General features: G+C 36.3%; 1 protein-coding gene across 1 annotated transcript in view; it reads left to right on the forward strand.

Moving 5' to 3' along the window:
- Window positions 1-21964, forward strand: part of GRID2 (glutamate ionotropic receptor delta type subunit 2) — a 1564419-nt gene that overhangs the window by 743543 nt on the left and 798912 nt on the right. The window contains exon 4 of the mRNA XM_049789891.1: window positions 9584-9789. Coding sequence (XP_049645848.1) covers window positions 9584-9789 — 206 coding nt within the window. The remainder of the gene's footprint in view (window positions 1-9583; window positions 9790-21964) is intronic.

Here is a 21964-nt window from a genome sequence, read left to right on the forward strand (position 1 = left end):
CAGGCAGTATTAAGGATGTGCCAGATGGGAATTGTTTCCTGTGGATGTTGTGATGAACTGTGTCATTTCTATGTCTGGGATCCAGGGTTCAAGGCTGGATGGTTGGTGTCTAATCACCTGGGGTCTAAGTTGGGTCCACATGACATATTTTCAAGGTGGGAGATGCCCCTGTATTGTAAAAAAGTATGAGTTCTTATCTCTATTAAATAAGAGCTCGTTTTTATATGTAAGATTCCCCCTTTTTTTCAGTGTGCCTTTGCAGAGAGAAATGGAGCTACATTGTATTGCTGGTGCATTTGAGGGTGGAAAGAGATAAAAACAGAAATGGGTCACATTCCAAAAAAGATAAAAATAGAAATAAAATAGAAATATAAATATATGTGCTTATATATATATAAGCATATATATATATATATATATATATATATATATATATATATAAAGAAAAAAGATTTAAAAAATGAAATAAAAAGTAATTAAAGGAACAAAGTGATGCAAGAGACTACCTTACGTTTGGGGAAAAGCAGGTAAAGAGGTAGTGTAATATAGGTCTTATATTCATGATGGAGGTATAGGTTCCCCATTGTCTTTTGAGATTTTCTTGTGGTGTGTGGGTTCACAGGCGCCTTTTCATTACACACCCTGATCCTCTTGAGAGTGGCAAAAAATTTGCGGCAGGGAGGTCTTGGGAAGAGTTTTTGTATTGGGGATACTTTAGGCGCTAAGTCCGTTTTCAAGTAACAATCCACGTTTGGAAGAGTTGGTAAGGAGGACCGCGCAGCATGAGTCAACAGGGGAGTTGTTTGCCTTTCATTTCAGGGGACGAGGTGTGGGTTTGACTGGTTGTCCCTTCGCTTGGGTGCTGGGTACTGTGTCGTTGGTTAGGAGGTCAGTCTTGATGCCTAATGGATTAAGACTAAGGGTGAAGAATTTTAATAAGGTGAGAAATCTGGATGAAATTGAGGGGTGAAGGGATAGTTGGATTTCCAAAGGGGGAAAGTATATGGATGGGGCAGGAGAGGAGAAAAGAGAAAATACATTAAAAAGGAAAGGAGAGAGAGAAAATAATTAAAATAAAAGTAGTGAGAAGAGAGGAGAAAAGAGCAAGGGAATGCTAGTTTGCTTGAATGTGTTCGATGAGTAGGGCCTGTAGTATAAGTCTCTAGGTCACAGTTGCTGAATCAGTGGTCTGGCTGGTCACGTGTTTCAGGTCCTAAAAGAAGGTATAAACTAGAGATAAAGGGTATGTGAAAGAGTTTTATCAGGACATTCTCATAGTGCAAGCTGGGTATGGTATCTTGTGTGACTGAGCCTCGAGATGCCATCTTAGTTTGTCCACCCTTTGTATCCAAGAATGCCTTTGGGAAGAAAAGCTGAAAGTTTATTTTAAAAATAGTAAGTTTAAGGCATTAAAACAGACTGTTAGGAAATAATTTCGTTGGAGTTAGTGATTTCCCATGGTATTCTTTACCTGTAATCCTGCATGAGATCCCTAAGGGATTTTTATGGGCCTTTTAGTAGAAGGCTGATTACATACCTGTTTTCTCTATGCTGCTGTTTCTGCTGTTGCTGGTTTCTTTGTGGTATAATGTGTAGTCAAGAGTTTGTGTATTCCTCTCTCTTGTGTTTTGGGCACTGCTCTCCAGTATATGTTGACTGTCAGAGTGTTTTGAGTTTCTACACTGTTAAACCCTGTTATTTGATTGTTGAGTATTATTTGTATCTAAGGTGTATGTTCCAGGTGCTTCAGAATAGTGCTATCATTCTGTGTTTGTCTTCTGGCTTACTTCGTTTAACATAATATATTCTAGGTCCATCCATGTTGCTGCAAACTCTGTGATTGTATCATCTGACTGCCATGTAGTATTCCATTGTGTATAGATACCACATCTTGATGATCCATTCATCTGTTGTTGGACATCGAGGTTGGTTCCAAAACTTGGCTATTCTACTGAGTGCTGCGATAAATAGTGGGGTGCACACATACTTTGGAATGAATGTCCTTCCAACTTGGGGGTATATACCTAGGAGAGCAATTGCTGGGTCAAATGGCAGCTCAATTCTGAGTTCTTTGAGCACTCTTCAGACTTTACTCCATAGGTATTGGACTAGGGGGCACTCCTACCAGCAGTGGATAAGAGTGCCTTTCATACTGTATCCCCGCCAACACAGATTGTTCCCATTATTTTTGATGTGAGCCATCCTCACTGGTATAAGGTGGTACCTCATTGTTGTCTTGATTTGGAGTTCCCTAATGATGAGTGAAGGTGAGCATGTTTTTATGTATGTGTGGCCATCTTTCGGTATTCCTTGGAGAAATGTCTATTCATTTTATCTCCCTATTATTCTATGGCTTTATTTGGTTTTGGGGGGCTCAGTTTTTTGAGTGTTTTATATATTACGGATATCAGTACTTTATCTGACATGTTGAGTGCAAAGATTTTTCCCATTCAGTTAACTGTCTTGTGTTAAGTAGGTTTTCTTTTGCCATGCAGAAGCTTTTTAGTTTGGTGTAGTCCTATTTGTTTATGTTTTATGCTAAAATTCTTGCCATTGGCATTTTATCATCAAAGACTTTTTTGCTATATAGGTCTTCGAGTGTTCTGCCTATATTTTCCTCAATAAACGTTATAGATTAGGGTCTGATTTCAAAGTCTTTAATCCATTTTGAGTTGACTTTTGTGTATGGGTGAGGTATGGGTCAATTTTCACTTTCTTACAAATTGTTTTCCAGTTGTAGCAACACCATTTGTTAAAAAGACTTTCTTTGTCCCATTTCAAGTTCTTGGCTCTTTTGTCAAATATTATTTAACTGTATATCTGGGGGCTTATGTCTGGAAATTCTGTTCTCATCCACTGGTCTGATACTCTGTCCTTGTAGCAGTACCATGCTGTTTTGATCACTATGGCTTTATAGAATAGCTTCAGGTTGGGTAAAGAGATGCCACTCAGCTTCCTGTTTTTTAGTATGTGTTTGGCTATCCTGGGTCTTTTGTGGTTTCTGATAAATTTTATGATTGATTGTTCTAAGTCTTTAAAGAATAATGTCTGAATGGGGATTTTTGAATAATGTTTGAATGGGGATGGCTTTAAATCTATATAGGAGTTTGGGTAGGATAGTCATTTTGACTATGTTGATTCTACCTACCCATGAGCATGGGATGTTCTTCCATTTACCTAGATCCTCTTCAATTTCCTTCTGAAGCATTTTGAAGTTTTCCTGGTATAAGTCCTTCACTTCCCTTGTAAGGTTGATTCCTAGGTACTTGATGCTTTTTGATACTATTCTAAATGGAGGTGAATTCCTAATCTCTCTCTCCTCTACTTCGTTATTTGTATAGAGAAATGCTACTGTCTTTTGTGTATTGACTTTGTAACAAGCCACTTTGCTGTTTTGGTTAATTGTTTCTAGGAGTTTTACTGTGGACTCTTTAGGGTTTTCCATGTATATCATCATGTCATCTGCAAAAAGAGGTAGCTTGAATTCCTCTTTTCCTATTTGAATTCCTTTGATTCCCTTCTCTTTTCTGACTGCTATTGCTAGGACTTTTAAGACTATGTTGAATAAGAGTGGAGAGAGTGGACATCCTTGCCTAGTTCCTGACCATAGTGGGAATTCTTTCAGTTTTTCACCATTAAGAATAATGTTGGTTGTGGGCTCTTCATAGATAGCTGTAACTATGTCGAAAAAGGTTCCTTCCAGACCTGTTTTGCTTAGTTTTTTCTACATGAATGCATGTTGTCAAATGCCTTCTCTGCATCGATTGATATCATCATGTGTTTTTATCTTTTTTATAATTGATGTGGTATATGATGTTGGTTGATTTGCATATGTTGAACCATCCTTGCATCTCTGTTATGAAACCCACTTGGTCATCGTGTATAATCTTTTTGATACAGTGCTGGATTCGGTTCGCTAAGATTTTGTTGAATTATTTTTGTGTCTATGTTCATTAGTGAGATTGGTCTGTAGTTTTCTTTCTTGGTGGTATCTTTGCCCTCTTTGGGAATCAGAGTGATATTAGCCTCATAAAAGGAATTGGGGAATATTCCTCTCTTTTTAATGGTTTGGAAAAGAGCCTGTGGATCAGTGGAAGTAATTCTTCTTGGAAAGTTTGATAAAATTCACCTGTAAAACCATCTGGGCCTGGACTTTTGTTGTTGAGAAGTTTCTTAATTACTGTTTCAATTTCCTCCGAGGTGATTGGCCTGTTTAGGCTTTCTAAATCCTTCTTTTCTAGTCTTGGAAGCTGGTATTTTTCCAAGAATCTATCACTTTCTTCTGGGTTCTCTAGCCTAACTGAGTATAGTTGTTCATAATATGTCCTCATGATGTGTTGGATTTCTTAGGGTTCTGTTGTAATCTCTCCCCTTTCATTTGTGATCCTGCTTATTTGGGTGTTTTTCCTCTTTTTTTGTTGAGTCTGGCCAGTGGTTTGTCTATCTTGTTTTTTCTTTCAAAAAACCAACTCCTGGTCTCAATGATTTTCTGTATTGTTTTCTTAGCTTCTATGTTGTTCATTTCTGCTCTAGTTTTATTTCATGTCTTCTGGTTGTGTTTGGATTTCTTTGTTGCTGTTGTTCCAGCTCCTTAAGATGGTCCTTTAAACTACTAATTTTGTCATTTTCCTTTTTCCTGACATAGGATTGTATTGCTATGAGTTTCCCTGATGAGTGCTTTTGCTGTGTCCCACAAGTTTTGACAAATTGTTTCTTCATTGTCGTTTTTCTCAAGGAATCTTTTTATTTCTTCCTTGATTACCTCTTTGATCCAGCTGTTTTTGAGCAGCATGTTGTTTAATTTCCAGGTGTTGGATTTTCTCCATTGCTTCTTCTTACAGTCAATATTGACCTCTGTTGCATAGTGATCTGACAAGGTGCTTATAATGATCCTTACCTTTGTGATTTTATGCAGGCTAGTTTTGTATCCTAAGGCATGTCTATTCTGAAGAAGGTTCCATGTGGACTTGAGAAAAATGTGTATTCTGCTTTTTGGGGGTGGAGGGCCCTATATCAGTCTATTAGTCCTAGTTCTCCTAATTTTTCATTTAAGGCTCTTATTTCTTTGTTAGTTTTCTGTCTGTCAATGGATCTGTCCATTGTTGATAGTGGAGTATTAAGGTCTCCCACTACTATCGCATTTCCTTTCATGTGTTTTTCCAGTTTTGCAAGTTGTTGTCATACATATTTTGCTGGCTCTGCATTATGTGCATAGATATTAACCATTGTTAGCACTTCTTAGTCTAGTGTTCCCCTGATCAATAAGTAGTAACCCGCTTTGTCTCTGATCACTTTCTTGAGGTTGAAAGGAATTTGGTCTGATATAAGAATGGCCGCCCCTGCTTTTTTTTTTTTTTTTTAAATTTCCATTGTCCTGGATAATTGATTTCCATCCTTTTATTCTAAGTCTATGCCTATTTGAACTTGTAGGTGTGTTTCTTGTAGGCAGCAAAAATCTGGTTTATGCTTTCTAATCCAGTTCTCTGTTATGTTTCTTTTAATGGGATAGTTTGGTCCATTAACATTTAAGGAGAATATTGACAGCGAGGGCTGTTGTGCAGTTGTGTTGTTTAGGGTGGTTGTTATTACAATCTGGGTTTTGGATTGTGTAATTCATCTCTGCATAGGTCATTTGGGGTCGGTTTTGTATGCGCAAATAATGCAAGCTTATTTTTGTTTGAGAATGATTTTATTCTTCCCTCCCATATGAATGAGAGTTTTTCTGGATAGTGGACTCTAGGTTGAAAATTTCTTTCTTTCATACTTTTAAATATGTCATTCCACTGTCTTCTTGCTTGAAGTATTACATATAGGAGATCTGGTTTGATTCTAATGTTCCTTCCTTTGTATGTGAGGTTTTTTCCTCCCTTATTGCTTTAAGTAGGTTGCCTTTCTCTTTGTTTCTTGCCATTTGAATTACTATGTCTCTTGGAGTTGGTTTGTTAGGGTCTATTTTATTGGGAATTTTTTTCACCTCCTGGATTTGTTCAGATGCGTATTTCCAAAGGGTGGGGAAGTTCTCTGCTATTATCTTCCTGACTAATTGTTCTTCTCCTTTCAGTGTTTCCTCCCCTTCTGGTATACCTACAATTCTTAGATTGTTTCTTTTGTCTTTGTTCATTAAATACTGGACATTTACTTCCAGTGCTTTACCTTCTATTTCTTTGTTGGCATCTTTGTTGTCTTTTGTTTGCATTTTATCTTTGAGTTGTTCTATGTGATTCTTGAGCTGTGCGATTCTGCGCTTCTGGCTTTCTATGGTTTTATGAATTTCCTTTAATTCTGTTTGTATGGAGTCTTTCATGTTTTGTAGCAATTCTTGTTTAAGTTGGTTCATTTGCTCATCTATTGATTTCTTTTAATCTCTGGCCAGTGTGTCTTTCATTTATTCTATCATGGCTTGGAATTCTATTCTCATGGCTGCTTTTAGGTCTTCCTCTCTTCGGTCTATACATTTTGGTGGACTTGGAAACTTGTTCTGATTTCTCTCCATTCCCCCTGTTGTTAATGTTTTCCTTGGTTTACCCATCCTTCTTTGCATTTATTGGCTTGGTTTGGAGTGCAGTGCCTTCAGGTTTCAGCCCGCTTTTGCCACCTGTGGCATGTGGCTGGGTCCCTTCTCGGGGTGTGGCTCTACGTGAGTATGTTGGATGATGTCACTGAGTTTTAGTCCTTCCCTCATCCTCCAGACAAGCCTGGTCAATCGCCACCCCCTTCCTGCCAGACAGTGCAGGCTCACTCTTGGCCAAAATGGTAGAGGGCACCATTGAGCCTAGATCACTAGCCCTCCCCACCTGGGAGGCAGCCTGTGCTTCCTTCTTGCCCCTCTAGTCACTGGTTCCCCTGACTCTCTGTCTCCCTGTGCTGTGTATGATAAATTGTTGAGTTGGTTATCTTCACACGTACTCCCACTGACCTTTCTCCCCGGCCTCATGGACCTAGGGTCCCCTGGCATGCCCGTACTATGTCCAAGAGTGGGCTCCGTTGGGTGGGTGCTCACCACATGCTCGGTTTGGCAGTCTTCCCGCCCTCCCCTGGCCTGTCCCAGAAGCTCCTGGTTCTCGTGAATGGACACCTTACCCTTGGCTCCAGTCGGCAACCTCCCCACACTCTCTCTGGCCTATCCCTGGAGCTCAAGGTTCCCGTGTATGGGCGCCTTACCCGGGCTCCAGTTGGCAACCTCCCCACAGTCCCTCTGGCTTGTCCCAAAGCTCACCCGTGAATGAGCGCCTTACACGGCTCCAGCCGGCTATCTCCCCATACTTCCTCTGGCCTGTTCCGGGAGCTCAAGGTTCCTGAGAATGGGCGCCTTACCCTGGCTCATAATTTTAATGTTCTGTTTAAATGTTCCTATAGTTGTACATGATTAAGCAAGTAAAATCTGTACTTTTGTCTATCAGCTTTTCTATAGTAAAAATAGTTCACAGGACAGAACAGGCTGCTGTTCTATATATTTGAAATTTTTCTTGATACTATTTTAATAAGAAATAACTAATGCTAGCTACCTTCTACATTAGTTTAGCAAAATAAAAGTTATTTCCTGATAACCAAAAAAAAAAGGAATCAAAAACAAAATTGGACCGGAGAATTATTATAATTGATTAGAAAATGTTATTTGCATACTAAAGGCCTCATTTCAATCACTGATCATGTACTATAGTCCCAAACAACACTAGGAGTGACCTGTAAACAGAGCCAGGAGTATCCCCTGAACGCTTCAAAATGTGGCTTTAAAAATAATGATGATGATATAATGAAGAGCATTATAATGAAGATGAAGAACATTATAACATGGGAGTATTTATGCTCTACTTGACAATATGCCATATCCCCACGTATAGGTACAACCCTATCCCATTCAGAAATGCTGGTTTCTCTTATTAAACATGTTTGATATACCAACACATTCTGAGTCCTGCTATAAATGCACAGGGTATCCCTGTAGTCTCAATTTATTCCCATAAATGGCCTTCATGAAAATGTGTAGCATCCACTAAGAAAGCAAACTATCCTTACTGCTAGACATCCACTTGGCTCAGCATCATCAATAGATGAATCACTGCAGCTCAACCCAGTGCTATTTGAATGCAAACAATCATCCACCCAGTCCAGCATCAGCCATTTGTTAATGCAGTACCAAGTACAATGGGAAAACAAGGGAACTCAGTTGTTTCCATAGAGGACAACCAAAGTTCAGGAAGATTCCCAGTAATATCATCTTTTAAATCTGCCTGATTAAATAAACAAAGTTTTCCTTAGGACAATTATTATAATTAATCATCTGAAAATGACATTTGAGCAGAAACTCTTAAACTTAAAAAGAGCCTGATACATATCACATTTTTTTCCCAAAGATGATTTTTTTTCTCAGAAAACTTCCTAGAATGTTTTGTTTGATTTGGTTTGAATTGGATTATTGCTTTGAGGGCCACACCACGTAGTGCTCATGGCTTATTCCTGACTCTCTTCACAGGGGTTATCCCAAATTTTAGAGGGATATATGTGGTGCCAATTATCAAACCCAAATTGACTACAGGCAAAACACAAACCTAAACTACTATTTTAGGAGCCCAGATGTCCTAGAACGTAAATAATCTATTACTACTTTATGCTCTGGCGACCCCATTTACTGAGTAACCCTCTTTATTTTAATTTTTGGTTTCCTAAAATATATTAAAATACATGAAGTGTTCAACATAAGAAAAAATATCTCAATCTGATATTTGAAATCAATGATCCTCTCTCACATATTTTATTTTATTTATTTTTATTTGGGGGGGCACACCCGTTTCATGGCACATCCGTTTGACACTCAGGAGTTACTCCTGGATATGTACTCAGAAATTGCTCCTGGCTTGGGGGGGGACCTTATGGGACATCGGGGGATCAAAGTGCAGTCTGTTCTAGACTAGTGCTTGCAAGGCAGCCGCTTACCTCTAGTGCCACCTCTCTGGCCCCATCTCTCACATATTTTAAAAGCATGTTAATTTTGTATTTGATTTAGATTAATTAACTTTAACTTTTCTACAGCAACAGATAGTCAGGTATCTACATCTAACAGTCCTTTAGGAAGTGTATTAGTAAATAGACAAAAATAAAATATTTTTCTATGGTTAAGGTGACCTAGGGTAATATTTCAGGACTCAATTGTTATGAAGATTGTAAATGTCAAGTTTAGTAATATTATTTTCTACTTTTATAAGTTTTCACAATTTTGATTATGTAAGTTCACCTATCTATAATTTTCTGGAATTTTATTACATGTTAGTGCTGAGAAAGTTAAGGAATGTACTTATTTTATACTTCCTATGGGAGTAATAATACAACAACCACCTCTATCCAGCTTGTCCTAATATTTTCCAGAAGTGATATAATAAATAATGCTCAGTAGAGAGAAACGAATTCATTAAAATGAACAAGACTTTTATTCTTCATAAATGCAATTATAAATCTTAAATATGGTCCCTATTAGTAGGTTTAGACGCCTAGCGTGCTGAACAATAAAGGAATCTAATATAAGTGTAAAGTTTTGCTTACTCTCCTGTGGTTTAATTCACATTTTGATGGGTTTTGATGTTCCTAGATATCCGAGGAATACAGGAGTTTTTGGACAAGGTTTCTCAACAGGGGATGGATGTTGCTCTTCAGAAGGTAGAAAACAACATTAATAAAATGATCACCACTCTTTTCGATACCATGAGGATAGAGGAATTGAATCGCTATCGAGACACTCTTAGGAGAGCCATCCTTATTATGAATCCTGCCACAGCCAAATCTTTCATTACTGAGGTAAGTAAAATTTGTGATAGAATGTAGGTAAAGTTTACAAATAAAATGTTTTGGAATAGACCCACAGACTTTATGAAAATTAAGAGCACTACAAGAGAATTAACTACACAAAATTTATTCACATTAATGGATGTGACAGAGTGGTTTCCTTACATATTACATTTACCCAATACTGTCCAGTTAATAACTAGGAATGTTTATATTTATATATATTTAGACATAGTAAAGGATGATTTTAAGAAATTCTACAGGGGATTAGATGTGGCATTGATCTGAATGTATCAAACACAATTACAAGTGAATCCACAAATGCATAGTTTTCTAATACTTGAATATTCTTGTAAGTTAAAATTTTACTTCTGAGAAAAATTGGATCAGGCAATTATTGCCTTACATGATTACTTTTACAAAATATATTGCAAATTTGCCTTTATCATATAAAATCTTTGCTAAGACATATGAGAACTTTCTGAATTATGAAAAGAAAACCTCAATACACTTTATTATGCACATCTTTAATTTTTAATATTATCTATTACATTGGCTAGAAGCAGCAAAGCCTTAACAGTTTAGAATTTCTTTTTTTTTTTTTTTTTGGTTTTTGGGCCACACCCAGTAACGCTCAGGGGTTACTCCTGGCTATGTGCTCAGAAGTTGCTCCTGGCTTGGGGGACCATATGGGACACCGGGGGATCGAACCGCGGTCCGTCTAAGGTTAGCGCAGGCAAGGCAGGCACCTTACCTTTAGCGCCACCGCCCGGCCCCAACAGTTTAGAATTTCTAATAATGAATAAACATGTCTATTTTCTAAAATGTTTCTTAATGTCTTACAGATAATTATTTTCAAGTCATTTTCACTTATTTTAGAATTTTAGTTTTATCTGGGATTAGAATTGATCATGCCATAACTTGTGGGCTTTATTAGTAGTATTTTTCATTTTTATTTTATAAAATGAATTTCACTAGCACTTGTTCCTCATTTCTTCACTTTGTTTTCTTTAGCACCGGAAGAAGTGCTATAAAGTCTTCAGATTTGGAATGTGTTAGAAGTTCTTTCACATTATGATATAATTGGTTCCGAGAACTTAGAAGTAGATAATAAATGACTGAGAATAAAACTTTTGAGAAACTATTAATAATATGTTTTTATTTAAATCAGAATTTTATTATACAGACTAAGGACAAATAATGGACCTTGACCTTTCTTAGGTACATACCTCAGAATTTCATTGATCCAACAAATTTCCAACTAGAGGAAAGAATACTAGAAATGTTCAATTTTACAAGAATTGATTCCTTTAAAAAATTATACTTTCCAGAATATTGAAGGCAAATGCACAGACATGCCAAATAAATTGTAATATTTTAAATTGTAGGAGTCGGAGGGACAAAGCAGTAGTTAGGGCACTTGCTTTGCACACAGATTCAGTCCCCAGTATCTCATATGGCACTTGAAAACCATTAGGAGTGATTTCTTCGATCAGAATCATGAGTGACACCTGGGCATCTCTAGGTATGACCCAATACCTCTCTCCCTACAAAGCAGCAAATGAAGTTGAAGTATCTGTAGTTATCTTTGACTAGGGAGATGAAAGGTGGTTTCTTTCCTTAATGAGACATTTATTTAAACAAGAATGTTCCAGTTATCTAAAAGTAACATTAATTATGCTTTATAACAAAATGTATTAAATGTTGACATAACTGAAAATTTAGAAATTTCCAAACTTGAATGGCCTATTTGTAAGCACATTGAAGAAAGCAATGTTAGAATATGTCTGTTATGAAAATGTTACTAAATATGCAAGCCACTTAAAAATTTTCTAAAACTTCCTGTGAAAGGAAATGAATATCTCGTTAATAGTTACTGGAAAGCCTGTTTAGATTACAGTTGGGGGTGGGGTGGGGTGGAGGGAGAGTTGGGACATTGGTGATGGGAATGTTGTACTGGTGAAAGGGGGTGTTCTTTACATGACTGAAACCTAATCACAATCATGTTTGTAATCAAGGTGTTTAAATAAAGATATTATTAAAATAGTTAATAAATATTTCAATATTTAAAATGATGACTTATTTGTTTGGTGAATTAATTTATTTAATTGGTAAATATTTCAGTAAAATTAAAATGGTGAAACTTTTCAAAACAAAGCCAAAGTACTAAAATTTATATAAAATGTATATAAATTAAATGTAAAAAAATTCTCAGTAATCACTAATTACATAATTATAATTGTAAAAATTTGTACTAACATAAATTTATTGTCAGTCACAATCTGAAAAAATAATACAGCCAGGTAAATCTCTGCCTTGCACTGCCTTGAAACCTGACCCAGGTTTCAACCCTGAGAACAACCAGGAACCAAGAGTAAGCACTAAGCAACACCAGGTATGGTCTCCAAAAAAATAAAATAAAATAAAGAAATGAGTAAGCAGTCAATTTGTGAAGCCTCAGTAATTCATAACTGTGCATTAGTTGTGTTTGACTTTCTGTACTCAGGCCAATGACATTCCATGAAATAATATGGTTGGAAATCAATCGTCTAGACCATATTTGTTTAAAACATATTGTTGGTTTCTTCTGAGGGCTGTGAAGGAAGACTTTGTTCTAGCTGTCTTTTCTATTTTTTTTTTTTTGTTTGTTTTTGGGACACACCCTGCGGCATTCAGAGGTTACTTCTGACTCTCTGCTCAGAAATCGCTCCTGGTCTGCACGGGGGACCATAGGGGAGGCCAGGATTCGAATCACCATTGATTGGTCCAGGGTAGGCCACTTGCAACGCAAATGCCCTACCTCTGTGCTATGTCTCCGGCCCCACAAGCTTTCGTTTATTAACTGGTAGACAAGCTCTTTATCTCTTCACATTGCCTTCCTTGAATATATACTTGAATTTCAAAATGACAAGTTATTATGAATTAATGCTCACATTAATAACATGAATTCAATTTGATGGTATCTGTAAATACATAGTGTAAATCTCTGTAATAAATATTCATAAGGTCGATTTCAAGGCACTTGGAGTAAGCACTTAAAGGGACAGCCGAGTGAACAATTTGCCCATAAAAAGTGTCTATTTTCAGGGGCCAGAGCGGTGGCACAAGCCATAAGGCATCTGCCTTGCTCACACTAGTCTAGGACAGATCGAAGTTCGATCCCCTGGCATCCCATATGGTCACCCAAGCCAGAAGCAATTGATTTCTGAGTGCATAGCCAGGAGTGACCTCTGAGCATCATCAGTGTGGCCAAAAAAAAAGTGTCTACTTCCTTACTATTTAAAACTCCTTCTTTATATTTCTGTAAAAAAATGAATTCATTTCATCCCTGGAAAATCCCATTACTAGGTAATATAGTCTTTGTTTTCTAGATGTAAATCAGAATGAGAGATCTTGTGTAACTTGCTAACATCACACAATTACTAAAATGCTATGGCTTTTTAGAAAACTATGGCTGTTCTGTTTCTTCTAAATTATATGTGCTAGCCATGGTGTCCAGAAAAGTGTGTATAAAGGTATTATTGGAATATTAAATGAACAGTTTCAGAAAAACACAGAAGAAAGTCACACACCATAAATAGCATAATCTATTTAAATGGTCACTAGTCTCTATCCTCACTCACATGTATGGAGTTTCAAACATGCAATCAGAATGTTGCTGAATTTTTATATCTATTTTTCACATTATCTTTTATGAGATATACTGTTTTACAATTTAGTTAAGCCACAATATTTCAAGTAAGGATATGGTAGAGTGATGTCAGAAATATATGTTTGGTTTCATATTGCATGTCTAAGATTACTGTATACACTATTCCTTTATTACTAGTATTAATTATTTGCATACTGAAGAAAATCAAATAAAGCATAAGATCAAAAGTTTAATAGCATAATTCTATCCAGAATTTCTTAGAATTAGAAATTCTAAATTATACAAATAATAAAAAGGTACTATAATAATTAAGACAGGAAATTTCTTCCAGGAGATATAGCAGATGAATGTCAAAAGATAAGACAAAAACCACACTCAAATTATTAAAAACATCTAAGATAGATAAATTGTACTAATGCAAAGACGTGAGTTTTAAAATGAAAGATAACATCTGCGAAATAAAGTGGTTAGTTTGGAAGGTGAAGGCTTCTATATTGAGAGCTGAATATGTGCCACTGATGTAGTGCATTATTAATCTTCAGAACATTTACTCATAGTATAATCAATAGATACAAGTCAATCTTAAGTATTTATCTATTATCTATACACCAAACTCAGCAAAAGACACAATTATAAACTATTATAAACTATACACGAATAGAAAATAAACTAGCGAAAAATAAAAATAAAGACATAATATGCATTGTACGGTATTTTAAAAATAAAATAAAAAATGTTCAGATGTAAAGTGTGTCCATAGCACATGGTAAATAATTTCACATGATATGCTGGGAAAATAAAATAAGTATTGAAATGTATTAGACTGAGAAAATTATAATATATCAAGTTCAACTGCATGTTAGAAAAGAAGCCTATTTTTGTGATGATAGTTGAATATGTGGAAGAATAAGGAACTAGTGAACAATAGCAAGAAGTTGGAGAAAATTTGTCAAGAAGTAATAAAATAGTAGACAGGGGCCGGGAAGGTGGCGCTGGAGATAAGGTGTCTGCCTTGCAAGCGCTACCAAGGAACGGACCGCGGTTCGATCCCCCAGCGTCCCATATGGTCCCCCCAAGCCAGGGGCGATTTCTGAGCACATAGCCAGGAGTAACCCCTGAGCGTCAAACGGGTGTGGCCCAAAAACCAAAAAAAAAAAAAAAATAGTAGACAAGTTTATTGGGACATTTAGTGTCGTAGAAATGGTCTTAAACTTTTGGACATGGGAGAAATATTTGAAGGGGGATTTATAAAGAAGGGAGTGGAGTAGAACAGGCTACCAATGAAATCTCAGCATGGTCTACTCATTTTCACTGTGTGAGTTTATGACCAAAAAGTTAGTCTAAAGGAAAAAAGAAAACCCAGGTATGTTTAACTGATACCAAGAGTTTAGGGAGAAAATGTAGTCATAGAGATGGCGCAATAAGGAGAGCACTTGCTTGTCTTACACTTGTCTGTATTGTTCGAACTTTAGTATATATACTGCCAAAGCAAAAAAATATGTCTGACCCAGATTCAATCCTCACAAGGGGTCTCAAACTCACGGCGCCGGCCGTTTGTGGCCCTCCGTACAACATTTTGTGGCCCTGCCCTAGAGGAATCTTTTTTTGTTTTGTTTTGTTTTAGTTGTTTGGGTCACACCCCCCAATGTTCAAGGCTTACTACTGACTTTGCACTCAAGGATCACCCCGACTTTGCCTCCTGCGGCCCCCTGTTTGGGAACCATGAGGAGTGATTACTAGGCACAGAGACAGGAGTAAAGCCCTGAAAACCACAGTGTGTTTTGTGTAGGCCCCTCCCCTGCACAAAAAGTTTAGAAAAAAATTACTTTTTAGAGTCATATATTATGGTAATGAAATTCAAAATAGATGTTTGTATTAGGACACTATCCGGGAATGACAAAAAATGTACCAACATGATATGGGTCAATAAATGAAGGAACGTGGATGCATGTGTGTGTTTTGTAGAGAAGTTTGGGAGAAAGGAAGAATAATTTATATATTTTTAAAATGAGTGGTACCAAAAGCAGGAAATGTTCTTTCAATTTTCTATACAAGCTGAAGATTTTGTGTATCTTGGTAAAGAACCAGCTCAAAAGAAGAAATTGTGAGTCAGAGGTGATATTGTTAGGCATCTTAAAATTTTGGCTATTCACGACCTAAAGGCTTAGACTCTTCATTGTTCAGCGAGGCAGTGACATATTGCTCAGGTCTAGTGATTCTGGGAACCATCAAAACCCCACTTGGTGGTGGTCAGGGACCTACAGAGCAGTGATCAATGGGACCATTTACTATGGGGACTGAACAAAGGATCATGTTCTCACAAAATATATGCCTCTGAGACCTGCTTCTCATTAAATATAAAACAATCAATCTGCAATAGTAAAAATCTAGTGTCCTGCCTAAAACTTTGCCTTTCAGAATCTATTCTTTCCTTCTTTATTTAGGCATTCCTATATTTACTTTTCTCCATCAGATTCATGAAGACCCATCTCTCGGAGATTTTCAGTGTTCCATTTTACTATAAAATTTGCTTAAGAAACTTTCTAAAAAGTATAAAGGTCTATATAGCATTCTTTTTATTTGAGACTATATTATTTTGTAAAATGAAGGTAATATTAATTTGTATGTGCAGTGTACATATATCATTTTTATTTATGAAAATATATTTCAATAAAGGTAGTATTAATTTGTACAACTATATAGCTTATCAATTTTATGTCTTAGTTTCAGCAAGCTGAAATTATAAGTTTAGCAATTTTATCTCTCCTCAAAGGCAGTTACCATATATACCCGAGTATATATCTGTAAGCCGATCCCCTAGTTGAACCCTAAAAACTGGGAAAACTTAGTGACTTGAGTATAAGCTGAGGTGGTAAATGCAGAAGCCACTGGTGAATTTCAAAAATAAAAATATACATACCTAAAACAATGATAATAATTGACGAATCAATCAATAAATAAGTAAATAAATACATGATTACATTTACAATGCATGATTGTTTAATATACTGTATATCATTAACATACTACATTAACCCATAGGATTCAATGGCAACTTTGATAAAGTGAATAAACCATTTAAGACAGTAAAGCATTGTAAACAAATAGTTAAAAATCCTGAATACTTATACTCCCAAACCCCTGATAAAAAGGATTCAGGATTTATAAACATTTATTTACATGACTTTTCTGCCTTAAATGGGTTTTTCACATAGTTGCAACTATGGCCTGGGACAAATGGATCCTGTTCATGTTGGGTATTTTCAGCTTCTAGTCACTTTCAGAATCAGTGGGTACAGGCCTGGACTTTTGAGTAGCTTTACTCTGTCATCTGAAATGGTTTGGAGATTAAGTCTGCTGTGTCCATTTTTTTATTTTTTGGTAAAGTCTCCTAAAATTTGATACATCTGACAACTATAAGCCGATTGGATAGACTGATAGTCTGGATGGAAAGGCTGGATTTTGTTGAAGTGGAACTGAGGTTCTGATAATATAGAGTTGGGGCTGAGACTGTGAATCTATGGTACATTTTGAGATTGCTCCCTCTGCTGGGTACACCTGAAGCTGGAAACTGCTGGACAGTGTCCACTTACGGAATGTCTATTCCCAGCTAAGGTCAGTTGTGACCACACCAGACTTGGTTGGCCTTCAAGTCTTAAAACTGCCACCCTGAGATCCAATACATGAACAAACTTCCTGCAAAAGATAATGACTCATCAAGAATGCCTACTGGTGAGTGGGGTGGGTCAGTTCAGGAGCACGTAGATTGGGACAGAGCCCAGTCTGTGAACCTAGCCCTTCTCACACTGGAAGCACCATTCCTCAGTATCATTTTGCTAAAACCTGAATCTGATTTCGAAGTAGTAAGTGCTAATATACAACCAATTTTCTGTTATTCCTTTGCTCTTTGCTCTCTCCCTCCTTATGTGGATTTGTTTGTCAGGTCCCCAAACTGGTAATTCCTTTTCTCTTCTAATCTCTGCTTTCTCCCTCTCTCCAAGAAAGAGAAGTATTCTTTAGCGCTGAATGTCTACAGTCTAGTTTTCCACAAAATTAATATCCCAGAGGTGATGGCTGGTTTTCCCAAAAAAATTATTAGAACCCCCTTATCTTCTAATGTTCTGCTGTCAGCTTTTATCCTTCCTCCTTTCAACAGTTGTTCTCTGTTGCCCTGTGGTTTTGATGCCATTGTATTGGCCACAGACATGTGTGTTACCATCTTGGCCCACTTTATTGTTGTTTTGATTTTTCATTTTCTTCATGATATGTGTTTATGTACATTTTTTCATGTGCCTGTTGGCTACACTATGTCTTCTTTGATGAAGTAGACACTTTAGCTCATCTCATGTTTTAATGAGATTCTTTGTTTTTCTGTCATGTTCTGAGCTGAATTTCTTCTGTAGCTTGCATCACTCTTTGTCAAATGTTTGTGTTCAAATGTTTTACATTAAAAATGCTTTTTAATTTAAATTTACTTTTTGTTAGTCATTTGTTTTACTATTTCTAAGAGGGCCATATCTTACATTTGCTTACCATGAACTTTCAGCTATACAATAATTTAGCTATTGTCAAGTATTTGTTTTAATAAACAGATGGGAACCAGAGTGTTATCACAGATGGTATGGTTTTTGTTCTGATACCTGGCATCCCATAGGACCCCCAAGTCTGCCAGGAGTGATTTCTGACCACAGAGACAGGAAAGACCGGTGGGCACTACAGGATATGCCCCTAAATCAAAATAAATAAATAAACAAAAAATAAGCAGATAAGGTCATTTTAATGGATATAATTGTAGATTCTGTAAATTGATTTATTTATTCTTTGAATCAGGATAATATAATACTATCTATACCAATTTATCTCAACGGGCATACCTAGTTCTTTATTTGTTTCTTTCTTTTTCATTCTATATTCTTTTTCTTTCTTCTTTGTTTTCTTTCTCTTTTCTTTTTCTTTTTCCTTTCTTTTTCCCTTTACTTTTTCTTCCTTCCTTTCTTTTTCTTCCTTCCTTTCCTTTCTTCTTTCCTTCCTCCCTCCCTCGCTTTCTTCCTTCCTTTCTTTACTTTCTTTATTCTTTCTCACTTCTTTCTTTTCTTTCTGTTCTTATTTCTTTCTTCTTTCTTTCTTTTTCTTTGTTCTGTCCTTTCTCATTCTTTCTTTTCTTTTTCTCTTTATTCTTTCTTCTTTATCCTACATTCCCTCATTCCTCCCTTCCCTCCTTCCACCCTTTCCTCCTTCTTTCCTTCTTCCCTTTTCCTTCCCTCCTTTCTTCCTCCTTCCTTCCTTCCCTCCTTCTTTTCTTCCCTCATTCTTTCCTTTCTTCTCTCATTCCTTCTCTCCCTCTCTCCTTCCTTCCTTCTCTCCCTTTTCCCTCTTTACTTCACTCCTTTTCTTCTTTCTTCCCTTCTTTCTTTCCTTCCTCCTTCCCTTTTTCCTTCGTTCTTTCCTTCTTCCTTTCTTCTTTTATTCCTTCCTTCACTCCTTCCCTTCTTCTCCTCCTTCTCTCCTTTCTTCCTTTTTTCCATCCTTCCTTCATTCCTCCTTCCTTCTTCCTTTCTTCCCTCCTTCCCTTCATCCTCCCCTCTCTCCTTTCTTTTTACCTTACATCCTTCCTTCCTTCCTTCCTTCCTTCCTTCCTTCCTTCCTTCCTTCCTTCCTTCCTTCCTTCCTTTTTCTCTTCCTTCCTTTCACCCTTTCTTCCTCTTTCTTTTTTATCTTTCTTATTTCTTGCATATGTATACATATTAATTTTCAATAATACTTTGCCCAATACAATCTGTGAAAGGATCCTGTATGCTAAAATTCTTATACATTTGATTATATATCATCTTCCTTTTTTCTTTTAAATGCTTTTGGTCTTTAAATTTTTTCCTGCTTACTAAAATTTATCTACTTTTAAAAAAAACAATAGGACTTTTTCATGACCATTCATTCACACAAAGGTCCAGAAAAAATGAAATAATGTGAGTTGGCAATATTCCCAACTAAGTTTGTATTCTGTATTCTTAATCTATAAATAAGTTTCAATTCTTGTTTTATTTACTGTGTTTCCATATTTTTTGTGACTTCTGTGAACAATTTTACTGCTTGAGCTGGTCTTTATGTGCTCAATTGCTGTTCATTCCACCCATGTTAACTTTTGCGATATCAACTTTATTTGGACATGAGTTCTAACATATGGTCTAGCAGATCATAAGATCAATATCACAGACCAATAAACTCTTGTTTAAGTGTCTCGTATTTTTCCAAGTTTATATTTTGACATTCTATGCCAAAGCCTTGATATCAAAAGTGGATATCAGGCAGATGGAAAGTGACAGTTTTCGCTCAGACACTACTTCATTAACCCAAGCATCCAAACTATATTACTAATAGTCCAAGGTAACACTTATCATTCATGCTTAATTTTATCAGAGTAGGCTGGCCTTTACCCTCAGCATTCCTATTTATAGACCTTGTAAAAATATGGGACTTTGGGGATTTGCTTAGGCTAAAATATCCGAACACTCACAAAGAACATTGTCAATATTTTAAATATTGAAAAGATCTGAGAGTCCCTCACATTTCTCTACTGGGTAAAAATACAAGTCTTTCAATAAAAAATCCTTTCTTTCTAGTAATATCTATATCACATATTTATCATCTTCAGAGCCATAAAATATGTTTTATTTTCTCTATCTTATTCCCTCTGTGAAATTTTATCATAGCAATCCAATGTATTAAGATACAATATATCTTTTTTAAATTTCTTTAAATAAAAATATTGCATAAAATAAGACAGTTTCAGGAACCAAATCCTAAATTTATCCTAGGAGCAATGGTCTAATATTTCTATTTATTCACAGATAATTTATAGAATATAGCTGCAGAAAATGAAAGAAAGCACATACTTTCAAATCTCCATCTTCAATTTGTCATTTGTATGTATGAAATTGTCTTTCTGGAATTGTCTGGGTAAAGGTTTCTGGCTGTTGCCTCTTATTCCTGTTGTTAGTGCTTCCCTCTATTTTTCAGTCATTACTCTTCTTCAAGTATCACTGTTACATCCACTTAATTTTTTTCAGAATTTTACTTAAAAGCATGTATGACACTCTTCTTTCTCTTCATTATACAATTTTATATTTATTTTAAATTTTATACATATATTTATTTTTAACTTATTATTTTTAATTAAATAATTTCCTTATTTAAACACCATGATTATAAACGTAATTGTAGTTGGGTTTCAGTCATAATAAGAACACATCCCTTCACCCATGCAGCCTTCCCTTCACCAATGCCCCCATCTCTTCCTTCCTCCACCACCCCATGCATCAAGACAGGTCCTCTACATTCCTCACTCACTGACATTGTTATGATAGTTCTCAGTGTAGTTATTTCGCTAACTGCACTCACCACTCTTGAGCTGGTTTTTCTGGCCGCCAACTCTGGGAATTATTTTAATGTCTTTAATTTTTCTTAAAACTGATAGATGAGTGAGACTATTCTGTGTGTCTCTCTCCCTCTGACAATTTTACTCCGCATAATAGATTCCATGCACATCCATGTATAAGAAAATGTCATGATTTCATCTCTCCTGATGGCTGCATAATATTCCATTGTGTATACATACCACAGTTTCTTTAGCCATTCATCTCCTGAAGGGCATCTTGGTTGTTTCCAGAGCATGGCTATTGTAAAAAGTTCTGTGATTAATAAGTTTGAGGAAGGGATTTTTGTATTGGATATTTGTGTTCCTAGGGTATATCCCTAGGAGTGGTATAGCTGGGTCAATTTCCAGTGTTTTCAGGAATATCCATATTGTTTTCCAGAAGGGCTGGAATAGAAGACATTCACACCAGCAGTGAATGAGAATTCCTTTCTCTCCACATCCCTGCCAGCACTGATTGTTCTTGTTCTTTGTGATGTGTGACAGTTTCTGTGGTGTGAGAAGGTATTTCATTGTTGTTTTGATTTGTATCTCCCTGTTGATCAGTGATGTGTAGCATTTTTTCATGTGTCTTTTGGCCATTTGTATTTCTTCTTTGAGAAATTGTTCATTTCTTCTCCCCATTTTTTTGATGGGGTTAGATGTTTTATTCTTGTTAAGTTCTGTCAGTACCTTGTATACCTTAGACAATAGCCCTTATCTGATGGGTATTGGGTGAATAGCTTCTCCCATTTTGTGGGTAGCTTTGGTATCCTGGCATTATTTCCTTTGAGGTGCAGAAGCTTCTCAGCTTAATATAGTCTCATTTGTGTATCTCTGCTTCAATCTGTTTAGAGCAATGGTCTCAAAATCTTGGCCCACAGGCCATTTGCGGCCCTCCATACAACATTTTGTGGCCTGTAGACAGTCTTCAAATATCGCAGTACTCACGATTATTTGCTTACCGAATAATCACAATAAAAATCGCATTAGTAAGAAAAAATATCACATTAAACATTTGCATACCCTGAGCAGTTTCGTTTGGGGTATGCAAATGTTTAATGCAATTTTTTGTGATTTTTTTCTTACTATTGTGATTTTTTTATTGTGAATATTTGGTAAGTGAA

The sequence above is a fragment of the Suncus etruscus genome, chromosome 16, assembly GCF_024139225.1.
Source record: "Suncus etruscus isolate mSunEtr1 chromosome 16, mSunEtr1.pri.cur, whole genome shotgun sequence".
NCBI lineage: Eukaryota > Metazoa > Chordata > Mammalia > Eulipotyphla > Soricidae > Suncus > Suncus etruscus.